Raw genomic sequence first — 27227 nt, 5'->3', positions numbered from 1 at the left:
CTGTTTATTTTAAAACATTATTAAATAAGAGCAGACTATTTTCCACTTTGAATTGGGGGCATTAAGAACTCTATGACTCAGAAACCTGCTGGGTGTATAAGTGAAGGTTAGTAAGAACTATTATCTCTTTCTACTACTTTTCACTGATCTTTAGAGTTTTTCCCGTTAGACATAACCATTTACCATTTCTATGAATAATTAGGCACATCTCTTCCAAGTGAAAAGAATAATTTATCATTCAAACTATACATAGATTTATTATTAGGAACTATACTTTAGGAAAGAAGAAATTAGCTGGGTTTTTAAACTTTAAAAAAGGGTATATTATCAAGGGCACGTTATGTTGCAAGTCATAGAATACTTAACAGAACTAGTTTTTCAAATAAAGGTATTTATTGGTCATGTAACTTGAAGGTCCAGCACTAATGCAGGCTTCAGCGTTGCTTTGTCCTAGCACCTAAACCTCATCACTGAAAACCCATTTCTTCCATCTTGTCACTCTGTCTTTCATGTTGCTGCCTTCACTCTAATTCCTACTCTCCTCTTGGTTGGAAGGTGGTTGCCAATCAGGCCTGGGGCTTCATTCTTTCCTATCTACATCCAGAGAGTGAATGACAGTAGTCTTTCGCCAAACATCCAATACCACTTTTGAGTTTCTTTGTCATTGGATACACAGAAGTCCCCGCCTCTTCCTCATTTGTGCACTAGGGGAATATCAGATGCTGATTAGCTATTGCTACTGCAGTTCCTTTTCTAGCAGCCCTAGTCATGCACAGAGTTGCAATAAACACTAATTATCTAATTTAGAAGAGATTCGTGTAAGACATGAGAGCTGAACAAAGTGTGTTGTATCTGACTTATCCCAGTCCTAACAACCTCTTCCGGGTCACATACCCCCTTCATCCATTTTGATATTTTGTCCTCCTAAAATATGCCTTTATTCTTAATCTTTTTTTTCCATAAGAGTACACGCAGAGAACAATTTCTCTGATACACGTAAGAGAGACCCCCACCCCACACTGTGACATCATGTTCCCAGGCTGGTTTTTGGTGACTTTTGCACCTTTTATAAGTTCTTTAAAAGGGAATACTGGACAGTGTTTCCCTTAGACCCAGGCAGTGTTTCTCTTCACCCTCCTTTATCCCTCTTATGTTGGGTCCGTCCCCACTGGATGAGAAGTCCACAGGGCCAAGGAGACATGCCCACTCAAAGCCCAGATCCCTGCTTCTAGATCACGGCCCAGGTACCCAGGACCCAAGAATTCCTGCCTCTGTTGTGCTGAGTCTGCTTCCGTTGCCCGTAGCGGCCTCTTCCCCAGGTCCATTTTCCCAAGGGTGAACCACACAGCTGGCGTGTGCGCCTGTACACCTGTGAGGGGCCTAGAGCAGCTATTGGTAGGGAGCTTTAGGCAGAGCTTGCAGGCCGTGGTGTCCACACGCAGCCCCAAAGTCCCTTCTTGACGAATAAGGGAACTGGCGTTGGGGAGAGAAGGGAAGACATTAGCAGGGAGGGTTGAGATGGGGGGTCATCCACGTGTACTTCTCCCTAGACCTTCACATTTTCGGGGTGTGCCCAAGGCAGATCATTCTTCTCTCCTGTAAATTTCATCCCGATAAACTCAACTTAGCTATTTTCTGTGACCCCTAAATTCTTAGCTATCTCTTTGCATTTGAATTTCTTTGTTCAAATTATATTTTGTACATTTCTGTCTACGTTAGCTGTACAAAAAACGCGAATAAAAGTGTTAACCACAAACTTATTTCTGAAATAGTACATACTGTAGCACTATTGGTACGACTATCATGTTTTCTTATTTTAGACATTTGTACTTTTTTAAAAAGCATAATGAAGGTTTGGTTATTAGGTTTAGTTTAGGTATTACTTTAATCAGTTTAGGACCCATTTCAGTAAATTATCTGAAATAGAATATTTTCATTAAGTTTCTGGCTGATAGAAGGGTCTACTTTTCTACTATTATTCATATTACCAAGGTGGACAAAGAGATTTTAATTTTAGGGAGGGAGTTTGCTGACTGGATAAACGAGACAAAACTCCCCTACAGGGATGCCGGTTCTTTGGTGCACAACCAACCCAACAGAAAGCTCAAAGAATTTTCTGTTTCTCTTTCACCAAGTAACAAAGCCTCTGCCTCCGGGAAAGAAACAGAAGAAGCATTAGGCATTGAGTATGCAAGTAGGAGCTAAAAACTACTGAATTGCTCCACATAAGAGAGGGTGAAGCTGAATTCCCAGGATGGTTGAGGAAGGAGGGAAGGAAGGAGGAAGGTGAGGTGGAAGGCGGAGAGAGGAGAAGGCAGAGAGATGAGGAAAGTCTGAGTGCTCTGTGATGGGACACCTTTCAGGAACCCCAGGGATTCAATCCTGAGCTCACAAAAGACCTGAGGAGACGCAGATGTAGAGAATGGACTTGAGGACATGGGGAGGAGGAAGGGTAAGCTGGGACGAAGTGAGAGAGTGGCATGGACATATATACACTATCAAACGTAAAATAGATAGCTAGTGGGAAGCAGCCGCATAGCACAGGGAGATCAGCTCGGTGCTTGGTGACCACCTAGAGGTTATACTCCAATAAAGATGTTAAAAATTTTAAAAATAAATAAATAAATAAAATAAAATGAGTCATGTCAAAAAAAAAAAGAGACCTGAGGAGAGTGAATTTCTTGAGGCAACTGGTGAAGAACGAACTGACCCATCTGAATTGGTCTGGGGCAAAACAGAGATGACACATACAGATGTAAGAACTCAAGCAGAGGGGTGGGAAAGCAAATCCTAGACTTCCATAGCTGGTGAAATCGGTACTTGAGGCAAGTTTAATCAGATGTCTGAGGAATCTTCCTTTATGCCACCACTGACATGTTTAGTCCAACAGCAACAACTAATAATAATAATAAAATAAATTTTAATCCTTTAGATCTGGGAGAGGGTAAGCATTTAATCTCCCTCCACACACTGCAGAGAATAAAAGCTGAGCCCCACAGAAGCTCAAGCAATTTGCTCTGTGTCCCAGGACCAGAAGTAGAAAACGTGGGATTAGACTGGAGGCTTCCTGAAGCAGCTTTCTCATTTTTTGCAAAAATTAAAGACAAAAGAAACATAATAAATATGAATGAGTTCTTTAGACACAAGTTACTCAGATAGAGGAAACACAGGATGGGGAATCGGAAGACCCGGGTTCTAATCTCACATCTGCCTCTTTGCAGCTCTTTGCTTCTGGAAAAGGTACTTCCCCTTTCTGAATGTGTTTCTTCATCTATTAAGAATGGCTGGCTTGGTTCCTTTCAACTAAAATATTGCCCTTGGGACTTCCCTGGCGGTCCAGTGACTAAGACTCTGCACTTCCACTGCAGGGGGCATGGGTTCGGTCCCTGGTCGGGGAACTAAGATCCCACATACCACGCGGTGCAGCCAAAAAAAGAGAAAATATATATATATATATATATTGCCCTATTTTGTGAGTGCTTCTGCTTAGGGAGAAGCAGATGTTAGAATGAGTTCATGAGGTAAATGATGACACATGTAAGTTTCCTGGGAAACTTGAGATGACGTGATAATTTATACAACCAGCATTGCCCCAGCTACTACTTGCCCTTCACTGAGACACATGGGGCGAGGGAAGGAGCCGATAGAAGAGGGGAGATAACCGAATAGATGGAGATATTTCTAATGGCCTGGTCTCTGTACCCACAGGCACAGCTGTTGGAGCCTTTAGTCCTCTAGGCAACCACCCTTGCCCTGACCAGAGTCCTGGAGGGGCTCAGGGCTTTTCCTGGGCAGCAGTGAAAGTTCTGCTCATTCCTGGCATCCTGCCCTTCACGGGACTCCTCCCCTCCACTAACTCCCTCTCTTCCCTGACCCCAGGCTAGTCCTCTACTTTTCAATTCTGTTTCAGACTGACCTGCGGGAGGTGGACATGTCACTGCTGGGTTAACATCTCTCCCATCTTTTTCCTGGGTCCCTGTCTCTCTTCTCACCACTGTCTTTCGCCATAGTCCAGACAAAGAGCCATCTCTTGCCACCAGATTTATAGGTCTTTTCCAGTTTCCCAGCAGAAAAGTCTTGCTGTCTTCACCTCTTACCAGGCCTGTAAGGGCTTCACATTTTCACATAGGCTTAATGTAATCGCGTCTCCTGTGTTCATCCATTCCTCCAACATGGATGTACTGAACAGTTATTATGTGTTAAGGTACAGTCTCTAGGCAATGTGGAAAGAGGAGTGAACTAAACAAAGTGTGTATTCTAGTGGTGGAGAGGCGGGGGAAATCCGGTCGCCAAGTAAAATACAGAAGGCTCAATCCAATTTGAATTTCAGGTAAACAACCCATCATTTTTCATGTGATATGTCCATTCAATGTTTGGGATACACTTAATTAAAAATTATTTGTTGTTTATCCGAAATTAAATTTTAGCTGGGTGCCTTGTATTTTTATTTGCCAAATCTGGCCATCCTAATGGGGGTGACGGAAAAGGAACAAAAAAATTAAAAAAATTCTCCCTTAGGTGGAAATTAGTGCGATGGAGAAAGCAAAGTAAGATAATGGGTGGTCATAGGGAGTGGTGGTGTGTGGTGGTGGGTATTCCAGGCAACCCCTGTAATAAGGGGACAGTTGCTCCAAGGCTGAGAAAGTGAGAGAGTAAATCCCTGGATATCAGAGGGAAGGTGGTCCACGGGAGAGAAGCCCAAATGCAAAGACCGTGGGCCAACTCCTGCCTAGCATCTTGAAACAAAGAGTTCAATGTGGCTGGAGTGGGGCAGAAGGTGAGGTCAGAGAAGCAACAGGGCCAGACCTTGCGGGGGCCCTTATTCCGAGTGCGATGGGACGGCCTTGGAGAGAACTGAGTGAAGGAATTATAAGTTGACTTGTTTTTAGGAGAATGTTGGAGGCCGGTGGGTGGCACGGAGGTGGGTTAGGAGGTCCCTAGGGTCAGCCTCTACCCCCGCGCCAACTGTGGCTCCCCTGACCCCTCAGCAGCCTCTGCTCCAGAGCAGCCCTCCGCTCTCAACCCCACACACACTACCTTCCTTGGCAGAGTCCAGTGGTGGATTTTAACGCCACAATGGCGTCTCCATTCTGAAGTCTCGCCGTACGTTGACTTGATTGAGTACTGATGTGCTCCTTCCCTGCTTTTAAAGGCTTCTGGTTCATCGTGTCTTCTAATAATTATATAATTTTATGGTTTAAGCTAATGCTGTTTGATAGAAACATAAAGCAAGCTCCAAATACAAGCCACATATGTAAATGTGAATTTTCTAGTAAGCACATTTTTTAGGTGTTTAAAAAGCAGGTAATATTAATTTTAATAATATGTTTTATTTAACTGAATATATCTAAAACTACCATTTCAACATCATATAAATTAATATTTTAAGATTAATAGTATTCACATTATTAATGAGATATTTTACATTTTTTTTTACACTGAGTCTTCAAAATCGTATTTTATGCTTACATCACATCTCAAAAACTAGCCTTATTTCCGGTGCTCAAGAGCCACATGTGGCTAGTGGTACCATATTGGACAACACGGGTTTAAACTATGCTCATTTTCAATGTTCATCCCATACCACAGTCTTTATGGCATGGAGACGGGGCGGGGGGGTGTGTGTTGGTCAAATAGAAGTGGGACAATTGCCTAGGGAGCAAATGGGATCAAATAATGTGGGATTGAGAACATTTTTCCACTGAAATTCTAAATACATTGGTGCTAGACACCTGTAAACAGCAACAACAAATAAATTACCAATTTATGGTTATTCAGTTTAGCTAGTATAAAAATCTAATACGGACTACTCTGATTTCATTATGGCTGTGTGGCTTAATTTTTGGTGTTTGATTCCAACTTGTCCTTCTACTTTGTGCTATTTAATGCCAGGTTGTACAGCTCTAAATGTATTGAACTATAACATCATCAAAGATTTGTTTCTTGTTGAATGCAATGATTGACAATCTCCAATATACAAGTGGGTTGTGTTTCAGATTTTACATATATATATAGACAACATATATAGAAAAAAACTGATGCATTAGTTCAGTGGGTCAACCCACACAAACTTATGTAAAAAGGTGGAGCTAAACTGTAATATTATTAGAGTAAACTGGATCTCCCTTAAGTCAAATTTCTTAAACTAGTGGTGTGTACCCCTGGGAGTTCATGGAAGTGGGCTGGAGTACAAAAAGACAAAGGATTTATTTAGAGCATTAATAACACTTGAGGTTTGGGGCAAGGATTCTTATTTTATAGTTTTGTGTGGTAGAATGCTACATTTCTAGAAATTTCAAGGTAAAATATGTAGGTCATTTTCTACCTCCTATCTTCGCCCAAGTTTCTATTCATCCTCACTGGCATTAGGGGACTAGGGCAGAAGACTAAACTAAACTGAACTAGAGAGAGAGAAAATAAATATGAATGGAGAGCAGAAACTCCATTTTCCTGACTCTTCCCCAGAGAGTTCTAACTGGAAGTCCCTGTGGGCGCCTTCACTGCCTTCAGAGAATCTTCCTCTACAAGGGTTATTTACCCAATAGCTACCAAAGCCTCTGAGGCTCTGAAGCCTCATATGGGGTCACCCGACTCCCCACCATGACTGCCTGCAGGAGAGGAATGACTAGCGGCCGGTCCTCCTCCCACTTAGGCCACTAAGAGCCTTCTATGCGCTGTCACTGTCAGGAAGAAAGGCCCAGTCCACCCAATGCTTTAGAGAGGTATCAGTAACCAATGCTGCCCATTTTTAGTCTTTATTTTATTACACACAGGCAACAACCCCACCAACTCCAGTGGTAGGAGAACAACCTTAAGACTGATACCATGTTCTGTTCAATATCACTCATTTCATCTGCTGCTGTTTCATGTTCCTTGTACAGTAGCCCCCAGCCCCATCCGCAGGGAATACGTTCCAAGACCCCCAGTGGATGCCTGAAACCGAGGAGGGTACTAAGCCCTATATATACTATGCTTTTTCCTATATGTACATACTTATGATGAAGTTTAATTTAGAAATTAGGTACAGTAAGAGAATATCTGAATTGCCCATATTTGGGGCCATTATTAAAGAAGAATTACGTAAACACAAGCACTGTGATACCATGACAGTCGATCTAATAACTTAGTGGCACTAAATGACTAACGGGCAGGGTACGCTGGACAAAGGGATAATTCACATCCTGGATGGGATGCAGCAGAATGCACCAGATTTCATCACGCTACTTAAAACAGCACACAGTTTAGAACTTATGAATTGTTTGTTTCTGTAATTTTCCATTTGATATTTTCAGACCTTGGTTGACCACGGGTAACTGAAACCAAGGAAAGCAAAACAGAGAGTAAGGGGGGACAATTGTAGTTCTTCTGTTTAGATGAGTTCTTCCTGAAAATGCAGTACTTAAAGGAAACAAATCTATATTGACAAGGTGAATGTAAAATTATACTATGCTAAAAATTTAAAGCTGTAACCCTTTGTGATTGAAGTGCCATGGAGCAATATTACTAAATGGCCTGTTTCTCTTTAGCACTCAATTTTGTAGAAAATGACATTCCTTTCTATTGTTAAGTATTCTTTCAAGTTGCCCCTGAATAGCAGTAACTAAAAGAACTGTAAAAGCCTTGGGTGATGTTTTACATTAGAGTTCTAAAGAGTGTTTGGTTTAAAAAAAAAAAAAAGCAAGCAAGCAAGCGGCATTATCCTTCTTAAAAGTCAGTTCAACTTATTTTTAGCTTAAATACACTAGGAATAGCCCTAGAATTTAAAGTGTAATAGAGAAAACTCTATCAATCTACCTGTAGTTAAGATGTTAGCTGCTATTTTTCTTCATTACTATCTTTGGAATGTCCTTAGTAGTTGTGAATATGAGATGCATTCAGAAATAGATGAATAGATTATCCAGTAAACATGAGACTAGCTCCCCCCCACACAAAACCCAGTTCCCATTTTTTTGGTCTATACTTCTCTGATATATTTCTCTGTATATGTACTTTTTTACTATATTATGTAGTAAAGTAATATCATTGTAACTTTATTTGAAGAGACCTCATGATATTTTGTCCTCATATACCAGAAAATATACTAATACACCATATGACATATGCTTCATTCTTCATTAAGACTTCCCTTTGATTTCTATTTATTATGCCTCTTTATGAAGTGCAAGAAAACTTTGCTCAAAGAAAAAAGTTCCATCTCAATTAGATGTCCTCTTAAGTTATTTATGTAGCTATCTCTTTTCTCACTCAAAGACAAGCTGTCTGGGCACAGGTACCTGTCATGTCTATTTCATCTTTATATCCCATGCAACACTCTGCTCAGAGTAAAACATATAGTAAATTTTCACTAAATGTTAGTTGAATGAATTAATGCCTACCAGAATCCCACTGCTTGGCCTTGGTAGTCAAAGTTGTACAGCATTTCATCTGTAACAGTCCTTTAACACAACCTGGGAAACTAAATTTGAATAATAACAGAATGTTCCATAACCTCCTGATCTGAGTTTGAATATATTTTTCTTGTTATAACTTTTTACAAAGGTAAAATGCTATGAGCCATTTTTCCTTTTTATCTTCCCTTGATTCATTCAGGAAACAGCCTTATTCACTTTTTAGCTTTAAAATCTCGCTACATACCTATTTAACCTTACAAGTGATAAACGTAAAACGGCCCCAGTAAATTCTCGTTTGTGCTTGTTAAAATGGCCACAGGGACTTCCCTGGTGGCGCAGTGGTTGAGAATCCGCCTGCCAAAGCAGGGGACACGGGTTCGAGCCCTGGTCCTGGAAGATCCCACATGCTGTGGAGCAACTACAACTAAGCCCATGTACCACAACTACTGCGCCTGCGCGCCTAGAGCCCACGCTCCGCAACAAGCGAAGCCACCGCAATGAGAAGCCCGCGCACCACAACAAAGAGTAGCCCCCGCTCACCGCAACTAGAGAACGCCCGCGCTTAGCAACGAAGACCCAACACAGCCAAAAATAAATAAATTAAATAAATAAATTTTAAAAAATAAAATAGCCACAAAAGTAATTAAAATTGTGATATCCAATGCTGATGAAGTTGTGAAAAAGTAACAGAGTGGGTGCCTAGAAAAGCAGATAAATCTCAGATCCCTTTTGGAAAGCAACTTAGAAATATTTACATAGATGTTTATTTTAATTTACCTTTAATAGCAAAAATTGGAAACAACCTAAGTATTCAACAATTTGGGACAGCTTAAACAAATGATCACACCTGACTTTGATAGATGATAAACTATTCACAAGACAATCACAAATACTGTGTAAAAACAAACGTGTGGTATAAAATAATAAAAAATCGGAACGTCAAACTATGTAATAAGCTTACAATTGCTTGAAATATGTAAGCATAAATTTAAAAGACTAGAAGGAAACAGGACAAAATGAAAACAGTTATGATAGAGTGATGGGATTATGGGTGCAATTTTTTGTTTCCTTTTACGTTAAAAGATTATTTTAACAAAATATAAAATCAAAGGGAAAAAAGGATCAAGTTTTAGTCCCTCGATGTTCATATTTTAAGAAGGATGTTGTGCAGATACCTAAGCAACATTTGTCTTCCTTGCTTCAAAATCTCAGCATGTATTTTGTCTGGTTCCAGGGGCTTAACCATTTTTTAAAAAAAATAATTCTGGCTACCATAGTTATTCTTTGAAAGTCTAAACAAAGTTTGTATTGTTCCCTGGCGGCATCTCGTTTGCATTAAACCATGAGTTACGATATTAGTGCCTCCTGGTGTAAGTTTTTTGAAGAAAGCAGACTCGATAACTCTTTTTCTGGTTGCATAGTAAATGACAGTCCTCTTTCAGGGTGTATTCAATTTCCATTGGAATTCTTACCCTTGGTTATGTACAAATGGCTTACCAAAATTTTCTTATAATAGCCATCGTTATTGTAAGTCAACATTTTTGCTATTTTATCGAAGAAAGAGCAAATGATTATAGTGTAACTTTATATAGGAAGCAGAATTTCTTCCATGAGTTAAGACTTTAGCAATTACAGTAATCCAGTATAAGAGAAAAACATTTTTTGCTCTTCTAGAAAGACACTATTAACTTCACATTGCTTAGTTTATCTGGTAGGTGAACAAAAATCATCTTTATAGAAGTTACATTTAATTCAGGTTTGTATACATTCTGGAAGGTCATTTATAAATGGGGAGTATAAGCCAAATGATAATGAGGATAGAAATATTCTTCATCAACTCTCCCAGTTTCGAGATGCATTCATCCGTTCAGCAATGCATCATTGTACTAAAAGCACAACCTCTTAAGGCAGAGTTGTGTAAATCTGGAAAAATTACTTTACCTCTCTGTGCCTTAGTTTCTTCATCTATTAAATATAGATAAAGATAGTACTTACCTTATAGAAATTTGTGAGAATTACGTGAGTAAATGAATGTAAAACTCCTGGAACTTAAGAAATGTTGCTGTTTTGCTAATTAAGTGTTTTTGAAGGTGAGAGCAGAAATACTAAAATGGCATAATTTCTGCCCTCCAGACAACCTAGAAAACATTCTTAAAAGATCAACTAGGTTTGCCGTTAGCCTAAAACTGCTCTAAAAAATAAAGTCAATTTTTTAAAATGAACTAAGTAGCAACTTTTTAACCCTCAGGGGAAAGAAACTTGCTGAGAAGTTGAAGCACATAATAAATGGCTTTGGGAATGTTTTTAAATGAAAATGAAATTCTAGTTGCTCTAAGTTTGAGCTACATGGAAGTATTAAAAGCTACACTTTCTTTCTTCTCCCAATTTTACTGAGATACATTGGACACATGACACTGAATTAGTTTTAGGTGTACAACATAATGGTTTGATACATGTATATACTGTGAAATGATTACCACAATAAGTTTGGTTAACATCCATCGTCTCGCATAGTTACAATTTTTTTTTCCTTGTGATAAGAACTTTTAAGATCTACTCTCTGAACAACTTTCAAATATACCATACAGTATTGTTAACTACAGTCGTCATGCAGAATATCTTTCCTTTGCTTCTGAGAGCAAGAGACTTCCGCTTTGGAAAACAATTGCTGGTTCAGAGTCTAGAAAGATTGATATACATCATCATCTTTCTGAAATGGAAAATCTTTCTAGCTAATAGCCATCATCTTTTTCTCAAGTGCCTATCACTCAATATGACAATGAAAACCACAACTCCTAATGTTTATTTTAATTATATTTACAGTGAAACTGGAAAGAGAAATCAAAGCCATTTTTACTTTTGTGTCAAATGTGTCTAAATGAGTTAAGTAGATGTTCAAAGATGTGTATATTCTTCAAGATTTAGGTTTGGAGATGCTCATTTGCTTAAGTCTAATAAATAGAATGATTTAGTCTCTATTTTCCTGAGCTGATGAATCACTTGAAAGTTCTCCATCAAGAAAGTCTTAAATTTTCAGATGTCTTTTACTCATTCAACAAGTATTGTACCTAGCATATACCTAGCTACATGTACCTAGCATCATGCTAGATATTCATTTCCATTGGTAATTCGCTTTCACTTTCTCAGTGGAGAAAAGACTCAACACAAGGAAATTAGCCCTCTTGTAGGGACATTCTCATATGTCCCTAGCACATAGAATTTTGGACCAAACAAGCTAACTTGTGTAACTAGTCTAACATACTATGTACTGCTTGAGCATTATTGGATGGTTATATCCTCTAATGAGCTATATAATGTGTTGATTTTGTCTGTTTTATTTAGTAGTATCTGTTTTTTATTTTGAGGGTGAACCCGGGTTGCCTGGAGCAGTAGGACAGAATGGAATACCAGGGCCAAAGGTGAGTACAAAGAAAACCAAGCAGAATCCTTTGAGGCATGAGTTTTCACGAGATTGTAAGCTGTTACACTTTCTTTATAACCCACTGGTTTTACTTGGATGGACTTTTTTGTCAATAATATAATATACGATAGTATAAAACTTTGTGACTGAAGAATAAGTGATATTTGTGATTCTCATTAGCATTAAAAATGCAGAGAAACAGTGTAGGGTACGTGTAAATGTTTATTTCTGGGATACTTACATAACATGAGAAAGCCTGTGTTTCAAATGTGACTTTGTCATTTTACCACTTAATGAACACATTACAATATAGGCCATGTCCATACTGCCAACATTTGCATAATTTTTCAAGATGTACTAAAGATGTTCACAGGGCCACTGTGACTTTTCCTCCAGATTTGGCCATCTCCAAGACTTACACAACCTAACCAGTTAATCAAATGAAGAGCATAATAAAAATGTGGCATGTTTGAAATTTAAAAATGGATGTAGTCTGAATTACTAAGTAGGGAAAAAATGTAATAGAGATTTTTTTTTGGATTCCAAATTTCCTTTGTTTTTGAGTAACAAATTAATTTTAAATATAAAAAGATTGGTGACAGTTTAGTTTAAACCAAATAGGCAGACAAATCCCAAGTCCTTTGATGAGTGACCATCCCTTGAAGTACAAAACTAATGTCTAATCCCATCAGCTGTGCTGGTGTGTATCCATACCCACAGATGCTTGTCAGCTGATTTTACAGATCACATTGCTATTGACAGGCGCCTAGGACAGACCTAAAATTTATAGACCTGTCTTTTGTCCTGCAGGAGAGGAAAGAAAATATTCCTTCTGGGACTGCAGCCATTTTCCTGTCTTCTTCTCTCTCTAGCTCCATCCTAAAAAGCCAAATGATAGGAGTTAATGCTTAATGCATGTTCTCAGTACTATTCTTCTGTTGCCTAGCGACCATCAGGATGGCTGCTGAGCAGTGAAAGGTAACCAGAAATTCAGAAAGCCAAAGGGTCAGGCGGAGTTTCAGGGAGTGAAAAGAGTGTTGCCTTCAAACAGACTTCTTGAGTGAATTATAATTTTAAAAAGCACAATAACCACCTTAAAATAATTTTTAAAGTAGTCTGATCTTATTGCAACACTTTCTCAAGCTTTTCTTAAGAGGAATATTATCATAATGTGTGTGATTTGCTGTAGATTTACTCTCTGACTCTGTCCCCTGTCCCTTCCTGGCTAAAGTGAAAATGAGATTCTTTTCAGAACAGAATTTTGCATTTTAGTCCTTGTACTGTCATGGTCATCATTTTGAGTAAAGACATCTCTCCTAAACTCACTTAGAGTCTGCCCCAATATAGTGTCTTTTCTGAAAAAACTAATGCCTCCTAAAGTACACCTAATTTGGAACATAGTAGTAAACAACAGATTGAAGAGCGTTCATGACATTGTGAAGGGGTCCAAGTTCAGGCCTTAGTCACATCAGGGGAAGACAGATTAGAGAACTACACTGGTACTCTGACCCCTGAAATAATCTGTGCACCAGGGGCTGCTTTGAATGGAAGATTTCATTGAAGGATGTAAGTAAATAAACTCATCTTACTGAGTCTGAGTTTGAGCAAAATAAAGCGTCGTAATCTCAGAAGCCTCTTGAGACGTTGAATTGCCACATTTTTCTCCTTAGTGCCCTAAAAGCCGGGTTTTGGCTGATCATCTTAAATACCTTTCTTTAGTCCTCGAAAGCAAAGAATTAAAATTACATTTGCTATTGATATCCATACTCAGTGCTCCAGGAAACTCGTCTTAACCTTTTGTTTTTATATAGCAACTATATATTGCCAAAATAGAAAATGTCATGTATACTTTATCTATTAATAGTATGTTCAATATCTGATTTTTGTTCAGTGTTGATTGATTAGGTGTTTTATAATTTAATATGTCACTCAGTCTTTGTTCTTTTGCCCAGGGAGAACCTGGAGAACGAGGAGAAAAGGTGAGAATGATTCTGCTGATTTTTATTTTTTTTCCCCCAAAGAGGTACCAAACTGAACTGTATTTATGTGTGGTTGGATAGACAGATACAGGTATACAAGCATACCTTGGAGATATTGCAGGCTCCGTTCCAGATCACTGCAATAAAGTGAATATTGCAATAAAATGAATCACACGAATTTTTCAGTTTCCCAGTGCATATAAAAGTTACATTTACGCTATACTGTAGTCAGTTAAGTGTTCAATAGCATTATGTCTAAAACACAACATGCCTGCCTTAATTGAAAAACGAGGCTGTTAGAAAAATGGCACCTTTAGATTTGCTTGACACATGGTTGCCACAAATCTTCAATCTGTAGAATGCAGTAGTATCTTTGAAGTACAATAAAGCAAAGCACAATAAAACAAGGTATGCTTAGTTATATAGATGTAGATAGATGTAATGACCACTGTTTTTTCAAACTGCTAATTAGCGGGAGGAGAAAATAGTGTAATTCTTACATATGTATAGAAGTTTGGGTAAAAAAGATTTAAAGAAATGGAGGAGAAGGGTGCAAATTTAAACATTCTATGTCAGGCTTTTAAATGACTTGCAAAAATCCCTAGGCCTGCAAAATTTCTGTTCTACCTATTTGCTAATGCCACTCCAGTACTTTTCTAAGCATCCATCTCTCTCTCTCTACTTCTTCTTAGGTCAGTAGGTTAAAGGGATACAGATGTTTACCTGCAGCAAATATACCGAAAGTTGTCCCAAAAAGAATTCCCATAAAACCCAAAAAGAGGAGCAAAAGGAGAAGCAGAGAGCATATGTTAAATTTCTCTTAGACAAACATCCTTCCTTACTGCTTTGGGGGACTTCTCATGCTATGTCCTCTACCAGTGTTTGAGAAGTATGCCGTCTCTGCGGGCAACTAGCAAGATACCACATAATGCCCTTCATAAGTGATACGATCTTTCTGACAAATCAGTATCATCACCGCTAATCCCAAAGGAAGTACATCTACAGATCCACTAAACTTCATGAACGTAACTGTATTTTTGAGCTGTATTTTACAACTGTATTCTTTTTTTTTTTTTGGCGGTACGCGGGCCTCTCACTGTTGTGGCCTCTCCCGTTGCGGAGCACAGGCTCCGGACGCGCAGGCTCAGCGGCCTTGGCTCACGGGCCCAGCCGCTCCGCGGCATGTGGGATCCTCCCGGACCGGGGCACAAACCCGTGTCCCCTGCATCGGCAGGTGGACTCTCAACCACTGCGCCACCAGAGAAGCCCAACAACTGTATTCTTGTAAAACAAAAATAAAAAGACATTTATTTAAATGGAAGGAGGGCAGAGCAGAGAGGCAACTCAGTCAAACCCTTCACTTCATGACCACTCTGAACCAGTTTTCCTAATAAGAAAGTTTGTTTTGTTTGCTTTGTTATTTAATAAAGGGATTACCAAGCAATTTTTAAAAGTGTGCTAATGAGCTGCCTATCAAAGATCCCCCATAACTTATGATCAGTATATTTATTTGGCTTCCAACCAGTTCGTGGTAATTAACCTGAAATGAATTAGTCATCAGATGACTCTTTTGTGTAGAAATTAAGGAGGGAAAAGGAGCAATGCCAGCACCATTCCAGGGGCTCATCAGATAAGGCGGCCCAGGCTCCCAGGCTGCTGTGCTGTCCCCGTCACCATAAAAGAATGCCCGGGCAGGGTAGCCTCATGCTTATTTGAAACAAGAAAAGGAAGTGAAGAGAAAATGTTAAACTCTCCCTCCTTCGCCACCCCTCCTTCTCCCAGGGAAACCATTATCAGTAGCTTCTCTCTTATTTTACGGAAAATTTTTTTGTTTGTTTTAATAATTGTGATCATCTCTTGTGCTGATAACTCTTTTTTTTTTTTCAGCACCATTTGTTTATTTATTTATTTATTTATTTATTTTTAACATCTTTATTGTAGTATAATTGCTTTACAATGGTGTGTTAGTTTCTGCTTTACAACAAAGTGAATCAGTTATACATATACATATGTTCCCGTATCTCTTCCCTCTTGCATCTCCCTCCCTCCCACCCTCCCTATCCCACCCCTCTAGGTGGTCACCTAGCTGATCTCCCTGTTTACGGAAAATTTTAAATGATAGAAGAGTGACCTCTTACGCAGCTGGACAGAAGGGTATTCTAGCTTACGGAATGTATGAACAGTAATGCATTGTTATTGCTAATGGTTATCATTAACAGCTTATGATGTGTCAGATACTGACCCAGTTGCTTTAGACACAGTAATTGTTTATTTCTTAGAACCCCATAAAATATTCTTGCCCTTACATTGCACATGAGAAATTTGATGTAAAGAGAATTTCATTTGCCCAGTAGGGCCTGGATCTGGGCTCGAACTCTCTGGCTCCAAAATTCATGATGTTTCCACTAGAGCATGCTATAAGACTTAAAGAATTTAGAATTTAAGAAAGCAAAGCATGGATAATAAACAAATGACATCTTTCCTAAAGCATTGCTTGTGAGTAGAAAGATATCAGTGAGGGAAGAGGCATAGGAGCTCTCAAAAATAACAAAGGAAGCATAAACTCCCCAATTTATTTTACTATAATTTTTTAAAATTTTCTAATAAGATATAAAACACTTATTTCTCAAATGCAAAACACTTAGGCCCAGATAACTCAATGTTCAGTGCAGCAGTTTTGAGGGCTGGATCATGCACTTTGAGGGCCTGGAGATTTGAGATGGGTAGAATTCACAGATTGAAGGGAAAGGAGAAGGCAGGACTCCAGGTGGCAGGAGTGGGACAATGAAGGAGACAGAAAGGGTAAGGCACAGGGCATATTGAGGGAATCAGGACAAAGCCTTTGTTAGAGTGACTCTTTGAGCAGAGAAAAGAGAAAGAGTTAAGGCGGCCAGAATAAGCTGTTAGAAGTCAGAGAAATTACTTTCTGTTATTATCGTGGAGTAGTTTAAAACTATTTAGCCATGTTCATTGTAATAAAATTTATTTGGACTAGTTGATATCAGGCAGCTGGTCAAGTAAAGTACATTAGCTCTGTAGGACATTTACAACAGATTTTAATATATAGTGCCTATGAAAGGAAACTTAAAATAATGAAAAGTACTCTTTGCTGAATGTCACCAATATATTTTACATGTATTGCTTTTTTCCCCTCCTAGGGAGATGCTGGAGAGAATGGCCCCAAAGGTGATACAGGGGAAAAGGTACAGTGTTGCAAAATATGAAAGAGTATGTGTATGAGCAAGAATATTATTTCATGTACATGAAAATGGGAGATCAGAGATAATTCTACACAATTAGAAAACTTTTAAATATTTAATTTATAAAAGGTGATTATTCCACCAGCTCCTAGCTACAAATTTAAATATTTTAAAAGTAAAATGCTATGTCAAAAATTCTAGAAAATGCGTAATTGGGTTTCTAGTAATATGACTTTCAAGACAAAAAAACACACCACTATTTATGTGTAAATGGAACACTCCCTTTATACACAGAGATATAAAAATAGAGTTCCTAAAGTGATTCCATTTGTCCCGATTTTAGGATAGAAGATTGCAGAGGATTGGGAGGGGATGTAAGAGTTTGATAATAAGCTAAAGTCAGTTGATTAGAGCCTCTCATGCAGTCTTGAAAATTTGCCTCAACTTGAAATCTACTAGATCCAGATACTTTGTCAGCCTTTGTATTGTCTTTTCTTTATTTTTTCTTTTTTGGCCTTTAAACCATTATTAGCACTTATATTGCAGTGGTCTTTTGTTCATCTTCCTACCTCCTGTCTTTTTTTCCTCAGTCTATCGAAGTTTTTGCTTGGATTCTTACTTCACACACATCTCTGACATAGGAAGGAAATTTTTATTTCATTTGTGCTATATGTTAAGAATTAAGAAAAAGATCTTTTAAGAAACTACAAGTGGAATAGTCAGATTTAATTTAAATCAGGCTAATTGATGAAACAAAGAAAGATTCATTTAAGCTTGTAGTTGAGAATAGAATACTCTACTTTGAAAATTATTACGGTACAGATGGACAATTGTTAGTCATAAAAACATACCCATAAAGTAAAGAGAAATTTGTCTTCCTCATTCTTATAAATATTAATATAAATATGGCATGGGTGGTAGGGAGAAATTAATGGTAGGAATAAATTAATGTCACCGAGTAGCAACTGTGTTTGTATTCAAGAGGTAGTCTAGAAATTAGAGTGGACTCTCAGTTTCTTGTAGACCAGGGTTTCTCTGCCTCCACACTACTGACATTTTGGGCTGGATAATCCTTCTTGAGGGAGCTGTCAGATGTCTAGCCTCGTTCCTGGCCTCTGCCCAGCAGATGCCAGTAGCATCCCCGAGTTGTGACAACAAACACTCTCTCCAGAGGTTACCAATTGTCCACTGGGGAACAAAATCATCCCTCATTGAGAACCACTGCTGTAAACCCATTTTATTTATCTGTCAGATTTAAGTATCATGCTGCAACCCACCATGACATGAGTATGTTTAATACTAATGGGACCAGTGATATAACTCTCTGACTTCTTGAAGTCAAAATTAAAAACCCTAGGTATACAAACATAGATATTTTATTTACCTGTGTTGTGTTTGCTTAAAAGCAGGGGTCAGCAAACTTTTCCTGTAAAGGGCCAGAAAATAAATATTTTAGGTTTTGTGGGCCATATGGCATCTGTCACAACTACTCAACTCTGTCATCGTAGCATGACAGCAGCCATAGACAATATGTATACAAATGAGGGTGGCTCTATTCCAATAAAACTTTATTTCTGGACACTGAAATTTTAATTTCGTGTGGTTTTCAAATGTCATGAAATATTATTCTTTTTATATATTTTTTAACCGCTAAAAATGTGAAAACCACTCTTAGCTCTTGGGCCACACAAAAACAGGTGGCTAGCTGGATTTGGCCCTCGGGCCATAGTTGCCAACCTCTGTTTAAAGAAAGGAAATCTTCTAAACAGAGAGCAGTTTCTTCAAGTGAAAACCATTTATGCCAATTCCGAGCTACGCCTATGTGGATTTATGTAGAGAATTTTAATCTTTGAATATGTATTTTTAGAGCTTAATTTTTTGAATATAGGCCAATAATTGTTTCTTTAATCACACATTTTAAAAATTTAATATTGCAATAGTAAAGCGACTTTTTATTTCTTTGTAAAAGCTAAATTCATCTCAAAGGAATACGGTTCTTATTTTTTATATTAATGCAAATCATTTACCATGCTGACTCACACATAGTAAACTCTCAATAAATGTTAGCTTTCTTACCACATGGAAATGGAAATCAACTAGATTGGTTATTTTTCTTTTTTATCAAAAAGTTTTGTTAATCAACTGAAATTAAGTATGAGAAATGCTTCAGTTAAAACACAAATCATTTCTATAAATTTTCAATGAGTCTAAACAGGGGATTGTAAATAGGAATCTGTAACGTATAATACGTAATCTGACCTGTAGCATCCATCCCCAAGAATGCTATAATTGGAATATAATTTTTGATGTGTTTTTTAAACATTTCCTGCTCCTGTCACATAATTTGTTTCCAGCATGTTAGAAACACTCTTCTCATGGCCTTTGGGTTCAGTATGTGAAACTCATTCATCATTTACCAAGTTTGAGATGTAAAATCAAAAAATGCTTCTTTTCTGCCATTGATGTAGTAAATTACGTCATTGGCGATTCACTTTAATAGGATTTTTTTTGCTTGTGATCCAACTCGGTGCTTTTGGATGGTAAAGCAATCTAAGCCTTTCCAGATTGGTCATCTGGAAATGCTGTGGGACTGTAAAAACCTCTGGGCTGGGTTTTCTCTGTGGCCAGAAGCTACGATGAACTCTAGAATTAAGAATGACCTGCCAAAGACTGATTTTAATCATGTGTGGAGTTACTACGGGAAAGTTATGTTCTGCTCTTTGGAGTGTTAATCCCACCAACTAATGTAGAAATGCATTTCTTATCTATTATCCCAGCACTTGAAAGTAACTGTTGATGCAGACCACTGAATGGTTCCATCATGCCACTCTATTATTCACAACCTTATCTGTTCGTTTAGAAATTTCACATTCTTTCTTTTTTTTTCTGAGCATTTTTTTAAAACTTTTTTATTTTATATTGGCGTATAACCGATTAACAATGTTGTGATTGATAGTTTCAGGTGCACAGCAAAGTAACTCAGCCATACATATACATGTATCCATTCTCCTCCAGACTCCCCTCCCATCCAGGCTTCCACATAACACTGAACGGAGTTCCCTGTGCTCTACAGTAGGTCCTTGTTGGTTATCCTTTTTAAATATAGCAGGAAGCTTCACTTTCTTGGTATTGCCTGTCTGTGTCTTCATTTTTCTTTTCTCCCCCAACCTCCATTTCTATAAATAACCTGCCTTCTTACTTTATACCTGCAGAGCAACTTTGATTTGCATCCTCAGAGCCTTTTCAGAAGCAACACCCATATTTGGAGCCACCCACCAAATTGCCTTTTCTTAATATCGTATGGGAAGGCTTTTCTTTTGGGCACAGGGCCTTCTCCAATTTAGCACATATGATGCTTCCCTTAGCTTAGAATACTCTTCTCTGTCCACCTCCACCTCCTCATGTTCTCATCCTAGTCCTCAGTCTACTGAGACCTGAATTTATTAAGTCATTTCCCTGGGGCAGCCTTTCAGTCTCCCCTGGATTGTCTCTGTTACCCCCTATGTGCTCCCAGAGCACTCTTTATGATCCCTTTCATATTGTAATTCCTTGTTTAATTGGGCATCCAGCTCACTGGAAAAGAAAAAACAAACAAATAAACAAACAGAAAACTATAAGTTACCAAACTGTTCTATTCCCAACACCAATCCAATTTCCTGGCACATAATAGGAAGATAATAAATATTTACTGAATGAACAACCTTTAAAAAAATTTTTTTTTTACTTTCACCTGCTTCTTATTTTCGTTGAATGGTAGAACTTTTTCCTGTACCATGTATTTGTTTATCATGTCTTCTGTGGGTGACACAAAATTTCCCAACAAGACAATTTCTTCCTATCCCAGACTTTTTTGTACGTGGAAAGAAAGAAAAAGAAAGTATCTTTTATGCATTCAATCAATAATATTTTTGAATACATGTATTTGTGTACATATATACAGTATACATATATACAAATGATTACAGTAGTCCTTCGATATCTCCAGGAGATTGGTTCCGGGATCCCTGCAAATACCAAAATCCTAGCATGTCCCTTATATAAAATGGGGTAGTATTTGCATATAACCTATGCGCATGCTCCCATATACAGTTGACCCTTAAATAATGCGGGGCTTAGGAGTGCTGAAGACTCTGCCAGTTGAAATCAGGGTATAATTTACAAAAGGCTCTCCTTATACATGGTTCCTTCACATCCCTGTTTTCTCCACATCGTGGTTCCGCATCCGCCGAATTCAGCCAACTGCAGATCATGTGGTACTGTAATATTTACTGTTGAAAAAACATCCACATATAAGTGGACCTTTGCAGTTCAAGCCTGTGTTGTTTAAGGGTCAGCTGTACTATAAAGCTTCTCTAGATTACTTATGATACCAAATACTATGTAAACAGTTGCCAGACACACAGAAATTTAAGTTTTGCTCTTTCAAATTTTCAGGAATTTTTTTCTCAAAAGATTTGCAGTCCAAGGTTGGATGAATCTGCAGATGCAGAACCCAGGGATATGGAAGGGTGACTATATTGTAAGCACAGGACAAGGGCAGGGTTTGAAACAGCATTGTTCGCTTTATCGCCCTAGCTCCTAGTATCCCTGCATCCAGAACATGGTTGGCACATAATCGATGCTCAATAAATATTTATTGAATGAATTAATGACTGCTAGAAATATCACCACATTCACTTTATTTATCCACACAGACTTTAGTAACACATACATATAATTACATACCAAGTGTTGTGCTTGAAAATAATCACAGCCAAAACCAAAAGCTCTGTACTTGAATGGTCAATAGCAAAGTCAAATTCATTTACCTCAGGTATCTTCTCAAAGTATTTTTTGCTTTATGATTTACCCTGTGGAAACTTTTATTTTCAAACTGACTGATTTATGAAGCTAAGGGTATACTTAGAGAGACACAGTTGGGGTTTTTTTCCTACTTTAATCCTGTATTCATTTTCACTTTTAGAGGAATGGGGATTATAAACACTGACTTTTATTTTCACTACTTGCAGCATTATCCTTTAAAATGTTTAACTTAGGAATGTCTTCCAGCAATTGCCTTGCCACTTAAAAGTTATAAAAATTCCCTGAGATTTCACAGTTCTAATTTTTGAAAAGAAAGTTGATATATCTCTCATAGTTGTCCATCAAATGAAACTGCTCCAGTTTCCACAAATAAATCAGGCTTTCAGGAAACTGTCCTTTCCTTCCCATCCACTTTCTCTGAGAACTAAATCTAGTCCTTATTCTCATTAGTGGATTATCCAGTCACTTTCCATTAAAACACTGGAAAAAAAAGTCTTTAAACTACAGTTAACACAAACAACTTCCTTTTATTTACAAGTTTACTACAACCATTGTGCCCTGTTGCCAAAATGAGATAAACCAATAATTCTTTTCTTATTCCAATAAAAAGAACATGGCAATAGAATTTAGGAAGTCCAAAATTCACTTAGGCTCAAGTTGCTTCAATTTCCTCATCTATTGCGTAAAAATAGTAATATCTACCCTATCTCTTGGGAGTCTTGTGAGGTATAAATAAGATGAAAAAGGGGGCTTAGAAAAGTCAAAATCGCTTTTATGAATACAAAGGTCTCATTGTGCAAAATACTGATTCATTGGTGTTGATCACTTTCAGACAGACTTGATTTAGTGGAAACAGAAATAAGTATTATTTTATTAGCCACCTTTATTTCACTGCCCATTCGGAACTCAATTGATTATTAGTGATGGGGAAAAGAAACCAGTATCATTTTACAATAAGACAGTATTTGGGATGTTACAGATGTCAAAGAAACTCATATGTTTCCTCAAATAAGCTAATTTATTATTTCCTCCTCCTTCTTAAGCTTTTTTTTTCTTCCTAAAGGTTTTTTTTTTTTTTGATTCTTGACTGCTGACCTGCTGAAAATATTCTTTCTGAGATTTGTTCATTTATTCACCTTATATGTATCCAGCATATTTTATTCAGACCCTGAATAAAAATAGACACTGAACCTGCCCACATGTGGCTGATCATCTAATGGAGGGACAAGCAAAGAATAGGCAGAAAACATACATACATAATCCATATGCAGTGAGCTTGCAGGACTTGAACAGATGCTGCAGAGTGAGATGTGGATGTGAGGGGCATGTGTCTAGGTTGTTCGGTGAGGGCTTGAGGCACAGCCACTTAAGACCTGAACAAAGAGAACTGCCAGCTGTGGAGAGAAGAGAGAGAAACTGAGGGAGAGGGGCAAGTACCTCATGTGCAGAGCCCTGACGTTTATCTCTGTCTCTAAATGAGATTGATGAGCAGCTCTCTAAACGTAGAACGAGGAAGTAGACCCCTAGAGCTCTGTGAGCCCTTGCACAGATAGGACAGCTGAGGAAACCCCAGTATGTGCCTTCCTCCTTGTGGCTGTTTCTGTTTTCTTACAGTCTCAAATGACTACATTTTCTCCCTTTTATTTTCCTTGTAGCATGTTTATGGGACAGAGGACCAGAAGGAGCTGGAAAATCTAGGCCCTTGCCTGGCCTCATGTCAGAAATAAGCAGCCACCCTCCATCCTCTCTCCTGTTAGCCCCTGTGTATTTAGAGCACATTTGCCTTAGGAATGCAGTCACACTCGATGAAATCCGGTTGGAATACAATGCCTTTCAGAAAACCAGATTCTATCTCAAGATTTTCTCTCAGATCTTCCTTGTGTCCCTGTCACCCACACGTCATCCATCATCCTGTAACTGTCCGGTGACTGCGTTACAATGAAATAAGTGTAGAGCTAGAAAAAAACGCTCTGGTCATAACGGTGACGGTGCTTCATGAGGAAAACAAACTGACCGGAGGCATGGCTTTTTCCAGCTCAACATCATTAACCCTTTGACTTCATCTGTTGAACCCTGACTTTCTGAAGACTGAAAGGGTCAGGGAACTCCTAGTAAATGATAGCCAGTGACATTAATAAATTCCTGAAATAGAGAAAACTGAAATTCCAGATCCACTAATGTATTGCTTTAGAATACAATTTTAGCACTGTATCAAGGGAAGAGATCCATATTTGTATATTTATATTTATTTCAAGGAATGTAGTCCTTATGTATTTTGCAAAGTAAACCCATGTTTTTAGAAAGTGTATTGTTTATCTTGGAAATTACTGACATCTTAGCCATATTCATACAAAATCTTAGGGAGCATAGTTCGGCCCATTAGTCATGGGGTTTCCTTGGGCGCTCCTGTAGATAACGGCTCTCTATGTGTTTGTGTGTTTCCTATTCCCATCACTTGTAGAATAATCTCTCATGGGTTTCATTTTAGGGTGACCCTGGATCGTCCGCTGCAGGAATTAAGGTAACTATAGCCCTGCAAGTGTTTGTACCCCAGGAGTTACAGCTTTGACTTTTATAAGTCTCTTATTTCCCTTCCCTTTTACCAACTTTGATGGTTCTAACTCTGTTCCTATACTACTGCAATAATCAGCTTCTAGACACAACATGGAGTATCTGCTAGAAATCTCTGATAAAGGCTTAAACAAGAGGTCTTGCCTTTTCTTCCCTTTCTGATTGGTTTTTATGGAAATGTGGATTTGTATGTGAGCTTTAGGTATATTTACAGCAAAAAAAAAAAAATGTTCATATGTCTGGTAGGATGTAGAGCAACAGAATAAAGTGAATGAAATGCATGTGTCATCGGGGAGGCTGAAAGTGTCCAAGGGCCTAAGGCTTTTGGAAAATTCTTGTAAGACTGCCCTTTTCATCTTTGGTTTTCTTTGGCTAGGGAGAGCCCGGAGAATCTGGTCGTCCAGGACAAAAGGTAAATCCCTATTCTGGTGTGTTCTTTGTACTGTGTTATAGTCACCATTTGATTATGTCTGCTATCACTGTATAATATGAGAACAATTACTGAAAATGATGCCGTTTTCATGCCTTATATGCAGAGTGTTTTTGACTGTTTTTCATTTTAAAAGGGTTGATGCTGACCATAGTAAAAGTACAAACATAATCTGGACGTGTAAAAGGATGCTTTATGAACTAAAGTCAGCATATACTGAGCTGTTTGAGACTAACAAAGATCTGCTGGGCTGGAATGCCAACAACCTATCTTGCATGTTTAAAGATACTCTGCATGTTTCTATCTTTTATGAGAAGAAATGAATATTTACTAAACTGTCTCAATAGGGAATGATGGACAGTTCTTTTAAAATTATATTCCTTTCCTCTCATTTCAAATACTTCCCTGCTGATAATTTTTTATGTGAATAATATCTACCTAAGCAGTGAATGTTATGTTGTACACAGAGGTTTGTTCATGAACTAAATTTTAATTGGAGACAGTAGCCAAACCACTTTAACCAATCTAACGTTAATTTTTTTTTATCATTTGTGCTTCACTTCAGTGATAGAGGACATGCAATGAATACGTTTACTCTCATTTGAGTCTGAAGCAGGAAATGACTGTTCATAGTTTATCGTCTGAGCATCTGGATATCAATGCCCAGTGCAGATTTTAGATTTTTAGATAACAGATGTGGCTAACAAGTAAATGTGAATTCCACACTATGTTAAATCTCTGAGATCAAGACTCTGCCTTTGTCTAGCAGTAGCTAATGTTATAAAAAATATATATATGAATAGAAACATAGAATACACCTCATTAGTATAAAGAGAAAGAGAGAATAAATCCCATTGTAGTAGTTTGGAACCTTAGAACATAACAAAAAAATATTCCCACATTCTTGAAGTTATTGAGAGGATCACTGCTTTGTTTAAACACTTCAGATTAAAGTGTTTTTTGAGAAGGTCTTTCACATTCTTTTAACATTTCCCTAATTTAAAAATAGATTTTCTTGAAATTAAGAATCTAAGAGTAATGATTCATTAGACCCAGTTTCAGGTAAAGTTGAGACTTTTCCAAAGAGCCCAGCAGAACTCTGCAAATTTTGCTGTTCAGTGCCTAAGATTTCCTACTGATTCTTTATGTAAGAAATTTGAAATTAGTGGTATCACAGAGATCCATGGCCTGCTTTGGTTTGAAAGAGCATCTCATTTTCTCAGATGATCTCATTTTAAGCCCCTCAGTCTTTAAAAATTAAAAGCTAAATTTAAACTGCTCTCCAAAACTGTGAAAAGTTAAAAGAATTGTCTGCAAAACTGTTATGTCTTTTTAAAAAACAAAACAAGTCTGTTATGATTTCATATAGGTGCCACTGTTTTCAGAGTGGAAGATCAAAATTGATTTTCAATTGGTTAATAAAATATTGCTTTATCATGATTATTTTAAAATACATTTTAGAGTCATTTCTGGAAGTTTATAGGTTTACATATGGAAACATTGGCTTTTCTTTGTATTTCATTAAAAACCTGTTTTAAATTATATTGAGAGAAGTGGATTCTACCTCAACAAATATGTGCCTGAATGAATATGTGTATGAATATTACAACCCATCTGAATGAAAATGTGCCCTGAAAAGAGCAGTATCTTTTTCATTAATATTTAGGCCAGATTCTACCCATTGACACAATCTCACTTTCCCACAATATTTATGACTTCCTTGTCTAATATCTGGATTTGGCAATACTTACCCCAACACTGATTTAAAAATAGAGTGTTTCCATTCTTGCTGGTTGCTTAGATTGGAAAATGACAAACAGAACTGAGTACAGAATCCATTCAAGGAATCTTCCACGACATTTTTCTCACCATTTCAGAACTTTGTTGTGGGTTCATGGGTACTTACGCTCCTGCATTAGGGACATTCCCAGAAAAGTAGAGGATATCCTGCCAGAATTAAAGTACATTGATTAGCTCTCCACTGTCTGGTATTTTGCGGGATGAAAGTTTGTTATTTAGAGTAACATTCATAATAGGGAATGATTTAATTATAGTTTTTTTCTTTTATAGACTCAGCAGGGGAGTGTGTGATATGTGAGTTAGGGTATATATGTTTGTAAAATGAGTGTGTGTTTCATCACATAAGTTTTTCCTTCCTAACTTCACATTCAATGGCATTGGTGGTATAGTGGTGAGCATAGCTGCCTTCCTAACTTCTCCACATCTTTTTAAAATATATTTTTTAGTTTTAATGGGGTAAAAATACATGTTTGCCCATTGTAAGGGACTGGCACAGTTGAACTGTATCTAGAAACACAGGGCACTGTCACAGGGACATGGGGTGAAAGCAGAGAACTGACTTTAACAGTAGACAAGGGTCTCCGATAATGGAGAATAAAGAGTGAAAGGGAAAGAAAAAAGAAAACCAGAAGC

The 27227-nt window shown here is 37.8% G+C and overlaps 1 protein-coding gene across 1 annotated transcript in view; it reads left to right on the top strand.

Moving 5' to 3' along the window:
• The window catches only part of COL25A1 (collagen type XXV alpha 1 chain), a 476840-nt gene that overhangs the window by 382633 nt on the left and 66980 nt on the right, over positions 1 to 27227 (top strand). Inside the window, exons 13-17 of the mRNA XM_055086170.1 lie at positions 11756 to 11809; positions 13764 to 13790; positions 16949 to 16993; positions 24282 to 24314; positions 24741 to 24776. Of these exons, the coding sequence (XP_054942145.1) occupies positions 11756 to 11809; positions 13764 to 13790; positions 16949 to 16993; positions 24282 to 24314; positions 24741 to 24776 (195 nt within the window). The remainder of the gene's footprint in view (positions 1 to 11755; positions 11810 to 13763; positions 13791 to 16948; positions 16994 to 24281; positions 24315 to 24740; positions 24777 to 27227) is intronic.

Source organism: Physeter macrocephalus, chromosome 7 (assembly GCF_002837175.3).
Source record: "Physeter macrocephalus isolate SW-GA chromosome 7, ASM283717v5, whole genome shotgun sequence".
In the NCBI taxonomy this organism is placed as follows: Eukaryota; Metazoa; Chordata; class Mammalia; order Artiodactyla; family Physeteridae; genus Physeter; species Physeter macrocephalus.
Note: the sequence above shows the minus strand (reverse complement) of the source record. Positions and strands in the feature narration are given on the sequence as shown.